The 18,382-nt window shown below is 41.4% G+C and overlaps 1 protein-coding gene across 6 annotated transcripts in view; it reads right to left on the bottom strand.

Annotated features, from left to right (window-relative positions):
- KCNMA1 (potassium calcium-activated channel subfamily M alpha 1) overlaps window positions 1-18,382 on the bottom strand; it is a 722,666-nt gene that overhangs the window by 26,816 nt on the left and 677,468 nt on the right. For 4 of the 6 annotated variants that reach the window (XM_045568452.1, XM_045568453.1, XM_045568454.1 and 1 more), the window contains 2 exons: window positions 14,916-15,029; window positions 10,024-10,154 (listed from right to left, as the gene is read on the bottom strand). In XM_045568452.1, coding sequence (XP_045424408.1) covers window positions 10,024-10,154; window positions 14,916-15,029 — 245 coding nt within the window. Of the gene's footprint in view, window positions 1-10,023; window positions 10,155-14,036; window positions 14,118-14,915; window positions 15,030-18,382 lie in introns of all 6 variants that reach the window. The other 2 variants (XM_045568450.1, XM_045568451.1) reach the window with 1 other exon arrangement.

Raw genomic sequence — 18,382 nt, 5'->3', positions numbered from 1 at the left:
AACTAATTAGCAATTACAGTAAAACAAATCTGGACCGAAAGCAATATGTGAAACACCTCCACTATCGTTGTATTTTTAGCTTTTGCAGGTCAAATAGACCAAAAAAGAAAACTGAGGATTTAATAAGTTTGGTTTAGTAGATTTTTGCTAAACTTTGTAAGAATAATTACAGAAAAATGATCAATGGACAAAAGCAACAAATCTGAATGCACATAACAAAGTATATAAGCTGTACAACCTACATTTAAAAAATTAAATATGACATAGTAGAGGCAAAAGTAAATATCCCAAAACTTCAAAGTTTTTCTTAAAAATATCCTAAATAACTACTAGATCAAGATGAAAATCAAACTTAGAATATAGACTATTTAAAAATTGAGAATGACATATAAAAATGTCATGATTTGAGATCAAAACTATAGGGACAAATTCAGGGCCTTAAACACTGTTACTATTAAACACAAAAAAATTACAATAAATAAAACCAAGCATTACAATTGTCTTTTATTGTTCTTTTTTCTAAGAAAACCAGAAGGATGAAATAATTACAGCATCAATTAATGAACTAGCAAAAGGATATTTGGTGAATTGATAAATTTAAGAAATAATCCCCAGAAAAAATAAAATAGGCCTATGACAAATATAACTGAAAAAAAAAATGAAATTAGAAGTAAGGAGAATATAGTGTCAGAAATGTAAGAGAATTAACACTATGGAAGTTCTGTTTAGTACCACAATCTCTGGACATGAATAAGAACAATAGCTATTGTTTTTAAGCAGAAAGCAAAGGAATAATCATTTACAAAATGAAAGAAAAGATTATTAGGAAAAAAAGTAAAATTCCATACTCTTTAACAAGTAAACTGGACATTTTTATGTCATTGTTGTCCTAGTGAAATTTTTAAGTTTGATATGTACTTAATTATAGGTTTGAATTGGATTTTTAAAAACATAATACAATTAGGCTAAATTTCCTTTGGAAAGAGTTTTACAAAATTGTTTTCTGAGGTATTATAATAAATTTTAAAGACTTCCTAACTAAACCTTGCAGACAATATTAAAAATTAGAAGATCAATTAACCAGAATAGATTTATGAGCACTACAGTTTAATAGTTTTAAGACTACTATTAGTATTAAGATACAGTGGTCGGCAAATCTGGCCATGCCACCCACTTCTTGAAAATAAATTTTTTGAGACCCATACACGCCTCTTTCTTTACGTATTGTCTGTGTCTTACTTGGTGCTACAACAGCACAGTTGAGTAGCTGCGACTGAGGCTGGATGGCTCTCAAAAGCCTAAAATATTCACCATCTGGCTCTTACACAAAAAGTTTGCTGATCCATTCCTTAATATGATAAGGCAAGCATCACACACAATGGGGAAGGGATGTTTATTCAATAAATGATTTGGGGGAAACTGGCTATCTGGAAAAAGTTTTCAACAATATGCTAATGATTGAATAATAATGCATTTACATTGTAAGACATTAATGTTACTTTCAGAGACTATTTAATGACATGGTAATAATTATATAATATTAAAATGTTTTTAAAAAAGTAGGATCCAAGAAACACCATGATTCAAAATTCTTGTTAAAAATGCATACCTGAACTGATAGATGTATTTATATTTATGTAAAAATAACTTTAAGTAGTAAACAAAAATTTTACTTAGTCATTAACTGGGTCATAGAATTTTGATGGATACTTTTCCCGTAATTTTATTTACTTATATATTTTCTACTGTGAAAACATATTTATTTTAAATTTCTAAAAAAAAGAAAGTGAACTTTATAAAATATTAATAGTTAAAAGTAAAAAATATAGCTATAAATAGCCTCACAAAAATATATACATTTACATAGTTATATACAAATTAAAAATTGATATATTTCAAAACTCTCATAAACATAATTAAAGGACCTTCTAGGGAAAATGACAAATAGTGCCCACCAGAATGCATGAGATGAGGGTGTGGATTGGTACAATTGTTTCTTGGCGATAAATTGGCAATATTTTCCATATTTGTTAAAAACCCAGTAAGTTTACCTCAAGGTAATGAGATGCTACTGTTTCAGGGATTTATGTACAATCGTTTATCACATGATTAGCTATTATTATAACAAAAATTTTAAAAAGCTAAATGCCCAAGAATAGAGTGATAGTTAAATAGATTCTGGTACATGATAGGACGGAGTCTTATAAAGTCCTATAAAGGCTTCACAAATCATGACATCTAAGAAAATGACATGATAAAATACTCTCTGGATAAAATATTAACTTAAAAGGAAAGAAATGACCAAGATATAAAACTGAATGATTCCATAGTTACCTATCCATTTGGAAGGAAATACAACAAAATATTAACCATGCTTATCCTTGGTGTTGGGAATATGGGTCATTTCAATTTCCCTCTTTATATATTTTCTTTTTCTGTTTATATGTTCCTTATAAATCTCTTCTTTATATGTCTTCTTTTACATGTTTCTGTGCATTCCAAATTTTCCTCAAGGAGTATGAATAACTTTTCTAATGAAAACACCGTCGATGCTTTTTAAATAAAGAACACAAGTTCTCCATTACAATGATAAGTCTAGAAGGTCAACCTGGGAGATTATGGTGTTGTCAGATCTTTAGGATTTGACCTTAACACGTTTCTACTTCTGTGTTGACATCAGTTATACTGGAACAGCATAATCTTTTTGATCAATCAGTCACTGACATTTATTGAGCACCTACTAATCCCCAGGCCTTGGTTTGGAGTGAAATTGTGTGCAACTCAAAGGGTGCATCACTTTCAAAATTGCCCATCAACAGGTACAATTTCAAAGTCAGTCACAGAGTCTCAAAGGTGCCTGAACAACTCTGGGACCTCTCACATCTCTAAACACAGTCCTCTGCCCTCTGAGCTGGCACTGCGTCCCGGATGGCTGTCCTTGCTGTCTCCATGCAGGCAGCGAGGAGCAGAGCCATGGGCAGCAGAATCTGTGATGACTGAGAATGATGGTATCTTTCCACCGGCAACTCTCTTGCTTCTGTTTTGATGCCCAATATTCAGATGCAGAGAAGTACATTGAACATCACATATTGGTGTGCTATGAGCACATATCAATATCTTTTTGTGATCTGAATAATTTGGTAGAAACAAAATGCCTTTCTTGGAAAAGGGTGCCGTGTCTAACCATATCGGAGGGCACAAATTTCTTTATGTGATGGGGGAGGGTGCTTCAGAGAGCATTCAGCAGTCTGCAGTCAAGCACACTCCAGGGCTTTCTGCATAGGAGGTGGCTGTTTCAGCATCATGGGGAAAACCAGACGCCAAGTATCAAAGACTATTCCTGTGGAGGATGTGCCGGCTAGAAGAAACCTCTTTACAGCTCATCTGACCCAGGAGGCACAATTGTTTTTTTCTGGGTTAGCAGAAATGCTAGAATTGAAGAAATACAAAATTCCAAAGGGAGGACGGTACTGTGCAGATGTGATCCTTTGCCTCCTCAGCTTTGGTACTGCCAGTCTTTCCATGCCTTACCATGGATCATGTTCAGGGCACCTGTGCCATTATAGAAGACTTCTGAGGGGCTCTTGCATAGAACCTCCAACCCTGGCAGGATTATTCTCCAGGGATGCTCTGGGCAGAGGCCTCCCTGATGGCTGTTTCTGTGGCACATGGGCATAGGGGAGCATAAGAAAACTGAGTTAGGGTCCTGTTCCGTGCCCGGAATCTGGAGACCTAAGCAGTCTAAGGAATAGAGGAGTCCCTCTTCCCACTGCCAAGGTCAGGGTTGCACATCTGGGCAGGGAAGCCTTTCTTCTGAGCAGGGCAACACGGTCCCTGGTTACAAGTACAGACTTCCGAACCCAGCTAGCGCGGCTTTCAATGCCCGCTTTGCCATTCAACAGTCATGACAGTGGGAATTGCCTAACTTACCTATGTCTTGGGTTCCTTGCTCATATAACAGGAATGCAAAAATAAAAAACAACTTACAGATTAGTGTTTAGTGAGAGCATTTGTGTAACTTCTGATGGACAATGAGTATTCAATAAATGGTAGCTTATGAAAAGAACAATCAATTTAATAGCAATGTAACTAATTTAGAAAATTCCCTCTCCCTGTGACTCTGTGTTCTCATCCTAACAACAGAGAGCTGGCCCAGACCACAGAGGTGGCCCCCTTCTTCTCTAAAGTTTGATGATTCCTCAGGTCCTGGCACGAGACCCCGAAGAGACCGAGAAATGCTGGGGAAGGGACCGGGGAATTGCAACACGGAAATCTGAGCCCGCAGCGCCATCTAGCCCGCTCTGCCGGTGCCCCTCTGCGCGTGCGTCTCCAACACGCCTGAGCATCTTCCCCTTTTTATTTTTTTAAAGTATAATTACCGGAGCTTATGTTTCACAGTTAATGCTGTCAAGCCTTTTAAACTAATTGGTCTTTTATAGAAAATTTAACTGAAAATTAACACATCTTTTAATAACATTGCCTTAACTTTAATGGCTCTCTGCCTTTCGTTTATAATTGCTCTAAAATTGTCATTTTCCATGTCATAGCTGCCATTTTTTATATTTGCTAGTTTTCATGGTGTAGATTTTTATTTTTAGTATTTCTCTTTCATGAGGGATGAGAATGATTGGATTTTTTTTTTTTTTTTCCTATCCCAGGCCTGCCTGGCTTGCTGTGACAGCCATGGCGTGTTCTGAGGCCAGCAGGGACAAACCACCATTTGCCACTGTGACACCACCGCTAGCTTGTCTGCCTCAGGACGGCCCATGGACCCTCCGTCTCCTTGTGAGCTGCCGAAATGGAGGCTCTTGAGTGGAATGTATGGAAGAGGGTCACAGAGTGTTAACTTGTTTATGTAACTGAAATTACACAGCACTAGGTTAGCTTGGGCTGATAGCTTGGTCCTCTCCATACAGCAGTTCAGGGGTCTAGCCCTTAATAAAAGTACAGTGTGAAGACAGTAAATCATGTGCACCCATTTTTCAGATGGTCACGTCCTCCAGTCTTACTAACATAAGTTCATTTCTGGCAAAGAAGGTGCAGCTCTCTGATATTGGAGATGAGAACACACAAACATTTCTTGGGGATATCCCTGATTCATCTACACACTTAGCTCCCAAATCTTATTGCTCTAAGAACTGTGTATGAGAGAGAATGTGTATGAATACACACACACACACACACATATGTGTACATACATATATAAAATGAATCAACTTCTTTGTAGTTACATGTGATCTTAAGAAATATGTGTCTGGCTGGGCATGGTGGCTCACGCCTGTAACCCTAGCACTCTGGGAGGATGAGGTGGGAGGATCACTTGAGCTCAGGAGTTTGAGACCAGCCTGAGCAAAAATTAGCTGGGTATCGTGGCATGCACCTGTAGTCCCAGCCACTTGGGAGACTGAGGCAGGAGGATCGCCTGAGCCCAGGAGCTGGAAGTTGCAGTGAGGTATGATGATACCACTGCAGTCTACCCCAAGGTGACAGAGTGAGACTCTGTCTCAAAAAAAAAAAAAAAAAAAAGTGTCTGCTCTGTGAAATATTTCATATACCTTTGCCCCTACCTGCTTACCCTAAGGGATTGCTAGTATCATTCCCATTTAACAGTTGGACCCAATTAAGCCCCAGGCAGTAGAAAAGACATGTGAGGGCTGCTAGTGAGCCAGGACCAGAAGCCACAAGTCCTAAGTTCAAGGTCCGGCATCCCTCTTCCCAGTCATTGCCTTTGTTATGAAAATATTGCTTCACTGGCCATGCAAACCCTGCGCTGGGCGTTATGCTGCAGTGGACAAAGCAAAGACACAGCTGGTATAATTTGCTTCATTGGAATTTCTCTCTGGATCAGGGGGATGCAGCAATGGGGGTCTCTCCATAGGATGGTGTTCCCTGTTATGCCTCCAGTATGTCTTAGACATACTGTGCGCTAGCAAAGGGGCCTCTCCTTTTCTCTGCTATGTCTCTTAACACTCTTATGGTATGTCCTTTATTTTTCCAGATTGGGTAGACCCTGCAAACCTGAAAATTCATGAAATCTTATTTTCAAAAAAAAAAAAAAAAAATGACAACTCTACCAACTTGCGTGCATTGGAACTCATTAGCCCTTATAATAAGATGCTCTTTTCTTCTCCCTAGAAGTGGGTAACTTCTCACTGCTCCTCCAATAATAATGATTTGTTTAGGAAAAGTCAAAGGCTCCAGGAAAATCAGCATCACATCCACAACCTCCTAATGCAGAGGACAAATAAATGACCAGGAGGCTGAGGATGCTGGCTGATCACAGACATTGTAATGCAGGCACATCAAATCATAGGCAGGAGGCAAGAGGCTGGTAAGGCCGGGTCAATGGAATGGACCAGAAAGGGAAGGGACATGAATGAGGCAGGCCTGGTGGGATGTAATAGGGAGTAGTGTGGACTGTGGCTAAAGGGAACAGGTCCTCAGTTCTAGCCAATGGTTACTTTGAGGGAATCTGTCTTCTGACTCCAATCAAAAGAAACTGGAAACCTATATTTTATGTAAAATCTTGTAATTTTAAAATATTGGCAACAAAATCAATTTAAAAATAAAAGCTTAAGAAATGCAGAAGTTGTCTGTAAGCTGGATGCGGTCTGCAACCTGCCATTTTAAGACTTCTCTTGAGTCTAATCTTCTCTTTCCAGGGTCTGGAGAGAACTTAAATTGGGGTCAGGGTTAGGAGGAAGTGATGGTTGGATGGAAAAGAAATTTGAATACTTATATGTGAGTTTCAGCTCTAAAAATTCCTTTCATTGTGTGTGTACGCATGTGTGTGAGTGTGTGTCTGTGTGTGTGTGAAGCAAGCAGCTGCTATCATTCAGAAAAATATATTTCTAAATTGTGATCTTCGAGGCATATACCCATGAACATAATTATTCCTTCTCATCGTGTATTTCTGGTGTCGATTTGCAGGATAAAGCCACAAGGCCATGTCTGTAACATCCCTATCTGTTACAGGAATGCCTGTGATGAATCAAAACATTATTCTTTTAACAAATGAAGCAGTAAGCAGCAGGAGTTGAGTTACGAAGGACAATATTCACAGAATATTTAGACACATGATTAAATGGCAATTTGGGGAGGAGTGCTGGAAAAAGAAGATCATTGGCATCTGGAGAGATTTGTGTGTGGGTGTTGTGATGTTGCTTTGTAAGGGAGTGTCTCAGATGGAAGCTTACCTCTGGCCCCTGCTGTTCGGAGGAGTCTCCCTCTCTCCATTTATATAGCTGCCAACCCATTTTGTTCCTTCTACTTACTGCCTTGGTACTTGACTAATCTGCTTTTTCACAAATTAGGGTTTGGGTGAAATACAAAGAAATCACAGGTAACCTTTTATCCAAAGGTCTAGATCCAACTGGGTCTGTTGAACCAGACCCAATTCAATACCTCACTGGGGAGCTCATTCATCTTCAGTGATGAAAACAAGATCTTGAATACTCTGATACGCATTTGGATTAATGATTTGAAAAGTTATTACCAGTGGGCTACTTAAATACGTCTTATTTCAACACTTAAACCAGGTTTATTCATATTATTGTCCAAAAGATTAGATAATGAGACTGAAGTGCCTTGCTCAGTTCTGGGCCCTCAACGAATGATGCTGCTGCCAATAAACACAATGGCGGTTACTAGATTCCTGACACCCTTTTCTCATAGGCTAGAATGCAGAAGAAATGCTGCTCTCAGACAATAGTTATGCCCTAACTAGCCTCTCCCAAACATTTCTGTTTGTATTTCAAAGGAAATTAGAGATGGGCTTTAAAACAAAAAATCTCAAACTAATTCACTTTGATTTCTCATCTGTGTTTCCAAGAACTGACTCCCTTGTGATGCTACAGACAGCTGTGCAACTCAAATCCAGATGTGCCCCCACCTCCAGCCCATGGCCTCCATGTGTCCCATTGGTGTGGAGAGAAAGTTCTCTGGTGCTTAAACCAACTATATTCCTTGGAACCAGGGCTGGCTTCGTGGTTGTTCAGCCTGTGTATTCACACAGGGTCTACACTCAGCAGAATCTCTCACTTGCTGTAATACTCTGTTGTCACCATTTCAGAATTTTTAATAATTCATAAAAAAGTGACCTTGCCAATCATGTAGCCTGTCCTGCTAGGAACACACTAAATGTCTGATATGTAGAAATATAAAGAATTTTATAAATTTGGATTTTTAAAAATTTAACTGGGTAAGTATCTTGTAGTTCTGGAAAAGAATTTTTTCTACTGTAAACAGTTTAATCACCTCTTAGTGAGAACGGTCTTCTGAAATCTCTCTAATTGGGTTGAGAATTAAAGTGAAATTTCTAAAGAGATGAATTATAAAAATCCATTTGAAACTGGATTTGGAAACCATGAAGCCTATGACAGAGAATATGTGGTGCTCTCATAAGCATATCCTGTAGCTTCTATCATTCCTTCCGGCCTGCTCAGGGAGTTTGCCCAAACTGAGCCCAACATCACCAGCAGGTAGAAAAGTTAGCTTCAGCATTGTCAGGCCCTCAGAAAGGTCATGAGCCCAGGAAAACCAAAAGTGCCCTTCTCTAGGGACCGTTTTATCTCCTTGTTGGCTTAGAAAGCCATGGTATGGCATGAAGCCCAGTCAACCTTAATTCAGATGAATGTTGTTTCATAATTATTTTTAAATCCATAATTCTTATTTCTCACTAAGATACGTTTGCAGTTGGACCACGTTCAGGAATATAGAATAACCTAAATTAGTCTTAAAAAGCTTTATGTTTTTTCTTTCCTCAAATAGAGGTCCTTCTGGGATTAGCTTTAATGAATAGATGAGAATAATGCATAATTAGCATATCAGTTGTTTAACACATTCAGGAGAATAACCTTCTTAAGCACTTGAAGAAATGTGTGTGTATAAAAACTATCTTAGTTCTGTTTATGATTTTAATGTGTTCAACAAAACTCTTTTCATGGATTCTCCAAAGGTCAGTTTTTATCCAGCCTATGTCTGCATTTTCAAAAGTTGTGAATTTGAGAACTCCAAAATAAAGAGGCTTTTCTATATAATAAATAAAGACACTCAGTGGGAGCAATTCACAATACCCAGGTTATGACTCATTCTAAATGTCTGCTTTTGCCTTTTGCAGTGAAAGATGGTTCCATTAAGCTGGGATCTATTTTTTAATTGTTATTTGTTTTTTGATCTTAAAAGTGAATAAACAAATGGCTAGATTGTTTGATGCACATCAAGCTATAAAGGAAACCAAAGCTGGGTTTAATCCCTGGGCCAGCCCACCCTCCTCTCTCTGCCACCAACTCCATACCTCCCTGAAGCAAAAGAACCGACCTGGCCTTGCCCCCATACCTAGTCCTCTCCCAAGGACATCAGTGTCAGTGACAGGCAGTGACTTGGGAGTCACCCTAGACCCTCTGTCCTCTCTACCTTCTGCTCATGTTTCAATGTTTTCCCAAGTCCTATTAATTTTATTGACAAATACTGAAATCCACCCACCTCCCTCCACTCTACTGGCTCTACCCCAAGCCATGACAGACTCCCTGTTGCCATCGTGCATCTCTGAACCACCCCGCACACACCAGCCAAGGCAATCCTCTAAAAACATGAACCTGATTATGTCTCTCGCCAACCAGAACCCTTCAGTGCTTCCTCATCACTCTTAAGACCAAAAGGGTGAAAATAGGTTTCGAGGTCCTGCAGGTCTAACATTCCTCACAAAATCTCCCCTCATTATGGCTCAGATCTTAGCAAAAAATACACTATTTCCTTGGGAAATCTTTCTTGGACCCCCAGGACCAGGTCAGGTGCTCACCTACATGGCCTCACAGCCTTCCTTGCACTTTGAGGAATTTATAATTAGATGTTTACTTGTGCGATGGTTTGAGGAATGTAGGTACCCCCTTGTAGAGTGTGAGCTTTCCGGAGTTGCGCTCCCCACCAGAGCTCCAGCTCCAGCCCAGGGCCTCTAAGGTTGAAGGTGCTCCACCGGCCCATCCTCTACCCACTGAGTAGGGAGGAGGGAGCGGGATGACTCACCGCGCTCATGAGTGAGTCCAGGACGCTGACAGCAAATGCTGTGCCACAGGCAAAGGGCTGCGTGAGGTACAGTTCTGTGTCGGGGTCGTCGTCATCGTCTTGGTCCAAAAACTGAACATTAGTATCGTTCACTAGAAAAGGGGTAAAATAAGAATTAGCTCCGAAGACCACACATAGGCAGCAAAGCCAGAGAGAAACCAGGCTACAGGTTTAGAAACACTGAAGTCACTGGAAAGGAAACAAGCATGGAAGAAGCCGTAGATGGATCTTTGGGGTGAGGGGCAGCGGGACTCAACGGACTGTTCCCGTGTGACCGATTAAGCTTCTGAGACCTGGAGAGCAACAGGTTCGAGCAGGCCTGCTCCATGGCAGGCCGCTGGAGGACCGGGAGACACTGCTGGCCAGTCCTTTGGTACAGTTTTAGAATCATGACCGAAAAAACACCTTGGAACGTTTTTTGGTAGCCAAGTCCTTTGAGAGATGGACATAGCTCAATGATGAGTAGCCATGCCAAGATGGTAAGTGGAGCCACAGAGAAAACAAAGCAACTTATTAGGGGTGAGGAGCAAACCGACGGTGAGCAGAGCAAAGGCAGATAGCTAGGAATTCAGCCTCAGACATGACCCCACAGCCTGCCCCCGGATCGGATCGGCCCAGGGATCCAGGTCCACACCGAACAGGCCCTGTGTAGCACACAGGAAGCCTCGGGTGGGATGGCTCCCTGGCTGTCCCCTGCTTCTTGCCGACAAGGACTTGCTCTGAATGTTGAGCTGCACGGGGACGCCCACGTTCTCCCTTTCGCCTTCGAAACAGCTCAATCTTTTATGTGCCTCTGCTCGAGCAGAGGCAGCACTGGATGCTGTATTTCATCTCCGTCAGAGGATTCCTCAAGGACTCCTCCCGCACGCATGTGCAGACTGATTAGTTGTGTCACTCAGATGTCTTTAACTGATTAAAAATTAAATGACAAATTAATTCCCATTCCCATCTTGGCTTCAGAAATTATCAGTTTTGCAGAGCAAGTCATAGAAGAAAAGGGGGGGGGCACTCGTGATTTCTGGAATAATTATTGCACATGTAGGAAGAGAAAAAATGAGATTTCCTTTCTCTGATTCCTTTCTAAATGCGTCAGCAGCTAATTCTCTTTCCTAGCATTATTGCTTTAATTTTTTAAAGTAACTTTCTTGATAACTTTTCTTTTTTAAAAACTTTTGTTTGTTTCTCGTATGAGTCAGAATAAATGAGACTAGTATAAAAGGCTAGGCATGGTATTAGTATTTTTAAGTGGCACCGTCTTGTTTCCCTAGAGAAAGATTCTAATAGGGGAAAATCTCTGCTCTGTTCTTTCATAATTAATCACATCTAGGTCCCCGTTGTCTTAGCAGCACTTGAATTGCAGGCTAGTGGGGAAAGTCCAAAATCTAGGCTCTGATAACTGGGCTTTGAGTTCAGCCTCTGTCACCAACTTCCTTGGGTAAAGAAAGCATTTCATCATTCTGTACCTTAGTTTCTCTGTCTGTAAAATGGGGAAATCATAGCAGCTCTCCCATGAGGTCGTCAGAAGGCTTTCATGAATGAGACTGTGTTTGGAGAGGCTGGCCCAGCATCTGGGTCACACCACGACTAATGTTAGCTGCTGTCACGATCTCCCTTCGGGCATTAAATAGACATTATGAAAATGTCCAGCTTCCCTCTGCCTCTCTAGCAAATACTTAATGTCTTGCTCAGGGGTCTTTCAAGTGGTAGCTTTTCCTTACCTCCCTCCACTTGATCAAAGGCATGTTGTAGGCCACCGTTTCGTCTTTCTGCTTTGTGAATCAGAAAATGTAAACTGGAGACCACATGCAGAAGGATGTGGTTTGAGGTACATGTAACAGCCACTGAGGGTGTGAGTCGACACTCCAAAAGAAGCTGGGTCTGTTACCTCTTTTCAAGAGGATGGGGAAGAGCTGGTACTAGACACGGAAGCGAGATGACTCCAGATAGGGAGAAAGGACTACAGATTTCCAGTGAGCTAAGCGACTGGGGTCACTGGAAGAGAACTCCAAGAGACTAGCCAGGATCCATCGAAAATCTGGTGTATCGTTCTGATACCCAGTCTCAGAAGGATAGCAACCGGCATCGCCCAAAGCTGATTTCACAGAACAGTAATTACGTGGGTGCTAAGAGGCACTCACACAATCACCCCAGATCGTATGTGGTCAAATACAACTGGGAAACAGTTCTGTTAAACAGCTTTAAACAAAGCTCTTTCTTGTGAGACTTCCAGGAGTCTTTGCCATGCGAACATCCATGGGGAATCTCCAAGTAGATGAGGACTGGAACATACCACACAGCTTAAAAAACTTGTTTGGCCTTGGTACCCTCTGTCTCTTTTAAAAGGCATTTTATTGGCTTGATAATGCAGAACACGTCTCAGAACATGTAAGTCGTGTTTGTGGGGGACGTGGGAGGGGCAGTGGTCACAGGATGGCGGTACGGCTACTAAAGAAATGGAGCTCACAGCGCAAGGTATGGGTGGTGTGGAAACACCTGCCAGGCTCTGTGAGCTCAAAGAAGAAATCCAGTGAGGGACAAGGACTTCGGGAGAGTCAATTATGCTAACTGAATACCTGAATTGTTGCCTCAGATTTGGGGTATCGAGCTTTTTCTTTTTTCTTCCACTAATCACAAATCAAGATACCCTGGTTAGTAGGCAGCACATAAATTCCAAATAGAAAAAAAAAAATTCCTGGCAGTGATAATTCTGAGATACATATTTGGATGCATTTTCAACCAGAGGTGTGGGCCACATGAGGTCCTTGGATTTCTCATGGCCCTGCAGTTCTGAGAAGAGCCATCCAGAAACCTAAGCTCTTAGTCAACTATGCTAAACATGAAAAAGACACCTCTCCTATGGTTAGAAACAGAAAATAGTGTGATACTCCTTGACCTGAGTGAATTTGTCCTGATAAATAGCTACATCTACAATAATGCAGCACTGAATGGTGGACAATTTATTCCGTGGTTTCTAGATACCTAGGAAGCAAGATTACTGTGTTAAAAGCCTGCTCCCTTATTTTGAAATATATTTTGCGGCCAAGAAAATGGAGTGTGTGTTTCATTGGTGAGTCATTTGAAGGCAGGTGCTCCCACCTCTCTATCCACTCCTCCGCCGAGCAGCACTTTTGCTGTCTCTATTTAGAAGATCAATCCCCCGTTCTGAGAGCTGCTGCTTATGAGTGCCCTTCATGGAGGTATTAACCAAGTCACGGGGAATCGGAGAAGGGCCTGACAAATGCAGTCACGGCCAGAGGCCTTTATCTTCCAGATGAGTCCACTGTGAATCTCCCAGAGAGGGCACTGGGCTGGGGAGTGGGGATCAGGGAGAAGCTGAGGCTTGGTGTCTGTCACCCTCACCCTCTGCACCCTTCTTGAAAGCTGGCTTTAGTAAGAAAGGGTCCCAGAGGAGCCAGCTGCTTTTAGGGCTTCAGAACCAGAGCTTCTGAGCAAGAGCCTAGTAGGAAAAAAAGGCAAATAAAGTCAGAGTAAAGGAAAATAAACAGCTGGAGGGAAGGCACCGTCTTTGGGTTCTTATCTTAAAATTTTGATATTTCTCCTTTGACTTCCTTTGAGAGCTGTGAAGACATGTCAGTTAAACTGACAGTGTGTTGGAAGAGGAATATAAGGGAGAAGGCGGGAGCGCAGGGCGACAAAAAAAAAAAAAAAAGTCGGGGAAAAAAAGGCTCAGGCCAAAGAAAACGAATTAGAGCAAAGATGCTTTGGAAACAACTGCCAGGTCAGATGGGTGTGATCAAAGGTTTACTGATGCTGTGTGGGGAAAAATCATTAAGAAAGGCCAGAACAAGACAGTCGATTGCAACCAGAGCCACAAATAAAACACATTCAAAGCAGTGCCATGGGGTAGCCTTTCTGTTACAGCCGGCGAAATAAAAAAACAAGCTGATGATAGTTGGAAACGCCAACAACAGAACAAAAGGAGACAGTGATGTGAAGGAAAACAGCGCTCTTACCCAGTTCAGTTATCATTAGAATGTGCGTCCCACTGTTTTTTTCCTGATTGACTGATACCAAAGGCAACTTGCCCGGTTTAGCTAATTGGATACAGCATTTAAGGATTGGGGAAAGGGAGTGGAGGAAAGTACAGAAAAAGAAGAGAGTGAGGGAATAACAGAGGAAACATTCTCCAGGAAAGGGACCCCGGACCATAGGTGGTTTGCATTTCCTTTGCGGGGAAGAGGCCATTCTATAGTTTTGCAAATTCACAAATGGTAGCAGGGGCTGCTGTGGCCAGGTTAGAAGTTGGACTCCATTGGCCAACAATCATGGCCCTCAAAACCTCATCATTTTTTGGACCCGAATGACATTTGCTGAAAATGGCCTTTGTCTGAGAAGTTCAACCAGGATAGGTTAAATGTGGAGTTATTACATACTAGCCCAATGATTCTATCTTGTTCTCAAAATGGGTTTGGCTTAGACCTGAGGCTTTGCATGTCAGTGGAAGGTTCAGATCATGGGAGCTGCCCAGACCACAAAATGCTCAAAAGAGGTGCTTCCAGAGAAAATCACTGGAAAGAATCCATGGACTAAGCCTTCCTTTCCTCCCCCTTCTGAATTTATGCCCCAATCTCAAACCCATCATCTCATGCTCCTTTGTAAACGGAGACCAGCATGAAGGAATCTGTCCATTCATCTCAGAGGAAAGATAGATCAATTTTCCTTTTGGGTGATCTGCCATATTTCTACCCATACCTCTCTCCAACCTCCCCTCAAACAAACCCCACTAGAACCTACGAGGTTGAAAGGGCTAAGAAATAGACCAACCTCCTCATATCCCATATGATCTGGAAGAGAGGACAAAAATTCCCCCCAAAGCTGACGTTGACCCCTACCTAGTTCAGTGATGATGGGGATGTTGACTCCAGTTGTGATGGACGGCTGGCGCAACATCCCATGCACTGGGCTGTTATCTGGAGAGGATCTGTCCATTCCTGGAGGTGTGAACCCTAGTGGGAAGGAAAGAGAGGAGGAAGAAAAATCAGAGAAGTGGAAAATTTGGAAATAATGAGAGTACAGTGTATACACACAACCCCCAAAATGTAGCTTATGTGTTATTCATAAGTCAACAGTCAGCTCTTCCAGGATAAACTCTGATGAGTTATTTTTTAGAAAGACAAAGTAGGAAACCATTATAGATAATTCTAACTCACTTTGATAGTTCCCTAAAAGTTCAGACTCTACACCAATTATTTATCCTGTTCATGGACTTTTGTCCACTTCTCCTTCTATGCACACAAGAGGAATTAGCACTGTCTTTCCCCACCCCCTGAAGTGAGATATGGCCACGTGACATATACAATGCTCTAGCCCTCCACAAGTGAACAGAGAAATGCATATTTCTTCTAGCATAAGTGCAAGATTTGTCACCTCTCTCTTCCCAGGCCACGGCAACTGTGGGGACACAGGTTACTATGGAGATGAAGGCAGGACAGCAGTCCTGGATAGACCCACAAAGCACTCTGAGTGAATGAAAAATAAAACTGTGTTGCTTTAAGCCATTGAGATGTTTTTGTTCACTCTTGCTGTTGTCCTCACCACAACGTAAGCTAAGCTATCCCGACAGTCATCTTAAACCACGTGATTTCCTGTGCTCTTGCCAGTGAGTGACTTAGGCCCGGGTTTTGACACGGCTGTGGCCAATGAGATGTGGGAGGAAATCTGCTTGGGGGCTTTCAGGAAGTGTTTCCTTGCCCTTACACAGAAAAACATAGGAAGAGATTCTCTTTTAATTTGCTGAAAATTGTTTATGTGTCTGTAGTGCCTGGAGCTGTGGCAGCCATCTTGCCATAAAGATGGGCACCAGCTGAGGACAAAACCACCTTAGTGATATTGGCCGAACTGAACCACAGAGAGAACTGTCCTGGAGCTCCTGAGGCAATCAGCCCTGGAACCATCCTGCCTCGGGGTTTCTGACTATTATATGAGATTTTACATACACACACATATACATATATTCACATGCATATATATATATTCACACACACTATACACACACACACAAAATACAAGATGTAAATATATCTATGTATACATCCTTATCCAGGAGAAGGAGTTTTCTTTACTTGCAGCTAAAATCCTGATGTACGTGCCACCTGCTTATGGTTGACCCCTTGAACTTGCCGGTGTGCCCAACACCAACCTCACAAGGCATATGTGGGCACAGGAAAATTGGAAAGCAGTCTGCTTGGTGTATGATTTTGCAGTTTGCTTTTGGGATTCTTTTGGTCTCATGTCCAAGTCCCAAGTACATATCAAGATGAGCCTGGACCAACCATAACTTCAAGTTCAGCCTGAATGACTGCCTCTTTCAGCATATGCATAGAGACATAAACATGAGAAACTTATTTACCTCATACATTCATCTGGTGAAAATTCACTTTTCCAAGTGAAGCATACGGCAAGTGGCACCATCAGCTCCATGGTGTTGGCAAGGCCCAGTCTCTCTCCCACCTTATAGGACAGGCTGGTGTTCACATTCACTTTGGTTTCTCTTTTTTGCCCTTGGTGGACTGCTACATGGATTTGTTAATGAATTAGGCACTTATAGGAACAAAATCACTGGCTAAGTTTCCAAGGACAAAACTCCAAGTGGATTACTATGTGACCAGATTCCTGACTCACTCCCCAGCAATGTGACAAAATTGGGTTGAATCTGGCATGTTGGATAGGTGTGAATCAGGAATGAAATGACAGGTGCTCAATACCTGCCTGTTGTTTTGGAGGTGCATAATGCATGAAATTCCAGAAAAATATAAAATAGTTTTCTTATTTTTCTGCTCTCATGTATATAAATTTCTTATCATTGAGTGCCATGCTTTCAGAAAGAAAAAAAAAGTTTTACTTAATATCAGTTCCCTGATTGCACTTGATTCTGTTCTTTATATAAGTGTGCTGTGAACAGGGTAAGTCGTTTTTGAATGACAGTGCAGTGTCCATCTTTCTAAACTTTGGAATGTGTGTTTTCCAGCCAACCACATAACCAAAAACATGCATTTTAAATGCCAGTGGTTTTCTTCACCCAGAATAGTGAAGCAGAAAACTAAACTGTTTTCATCAGAAGTTTCATTCAAAGGCATGAAAAACTGCAAGTGACAGCTGTGCAGATTCAGTGGATGTGACGTTTTTGAATTTCTTCAACTTGACAAGTAAACACCTTAAATCGGTAATGCTATATGCATAATACATGGCCTGTATTTTGACATCCATCATCAAATGCTGACTTGAGAAAATACGGGTTTGTGCATCAAGGAATAGCACCCATAAAGCAGGGAGAAATGCAGGTCACACAGTATTAGGAAAACTGTATTTCATTACAGAACCTGTAACAAGCCAAAGCATCCTTTTATTTTATCTTATTTAAAGATTCCATTTTCAGCTGTGAAAAGACTCAATTCCTTTGCATGAAACCTTCATTTAGAAATGACATGCTTGCTTCATAGGCCTCTTTCATTTTGCTTTCATATTCTATTTTCCCCTTCAGTCGCCAAGCCTGCTTCCATTAGCATCTGCAACTGACAAACTATGGTGGGTGTCCAAAGACATCTCTCCACTGAAGGCCTGTCTCTGTCCTATGCGTGACCCTAAGACAAGGGTGCTTCTGTTGGCAAGAAAACTTCAGCGATGATCATGCCTCTTTTTATTTCCCTACTTTTCTAGTTGTACATTTTAAAAGCAATAGGTAACAATAACCAAAAAACAGATTTCTTCTTTTTCCCTTGCATAGAGTTGTGTTAAAATGAACAGAATTTATTAGCGTTTCCTAGGGGTCCTAATAGGGGAAAATTACAGTCTGAAATGGCAGGGTTGACCCAGATTCCCCCTATGACCTCAGAGAGAAGAAAAATTCACACACCTTCCTTCTAAAGGGGATGAGGCAATCAGCCTTTGATGTCATGTGATGGCATCCACCCCATTCATCATGGCTGCAGCTGACAAAAGGGCAGGTCTAAATCATGCCCAGGCCCCTGAGGGTCCTGTGCCCAACCCCATTCCTGTTTGTAGCAGTGGATACAACTTTGGTTGCACTTAAAGTCTCTCTACATAAAACAACGCTCTAGTTCTGCATATGAAAGCACTGGCACATTGGATATACTCCAGGGATCTACAGCTAGGGAACAGTGAAACTGGGAAATGCTCCCTTCATTAGTTAAACTAACACTTGGGAAATTAATTTTAGAAACAACTACTTAGTTTTGCCAGAAGAGATGACTAAGAATATCAGGATTGGAGAAATGGAATGGGAAGCCCTCAATCCCTCAATCAAGAAAAGACTCAATTTTAAATTATCTATAGTCCAAGC

This window comes from Lemur catta, chromosome 14 (genome assembly GCF_020740605.2).
Source record: "Lemur catta isolate mLemCat1 chromosome 14, mLemCat1.pri, whole genome shotgun sequence".
Taxonomy (NCBI): Eukaryota; Metazoa; Chordata; class Mammalia; order Primates; family Lemuridae; genus Lemur; species Lemur catta.
Note: the sequence above shows the minus strand (reverse complement) of the source record. Positions and strands in the feature narration are given on the sequence as shown.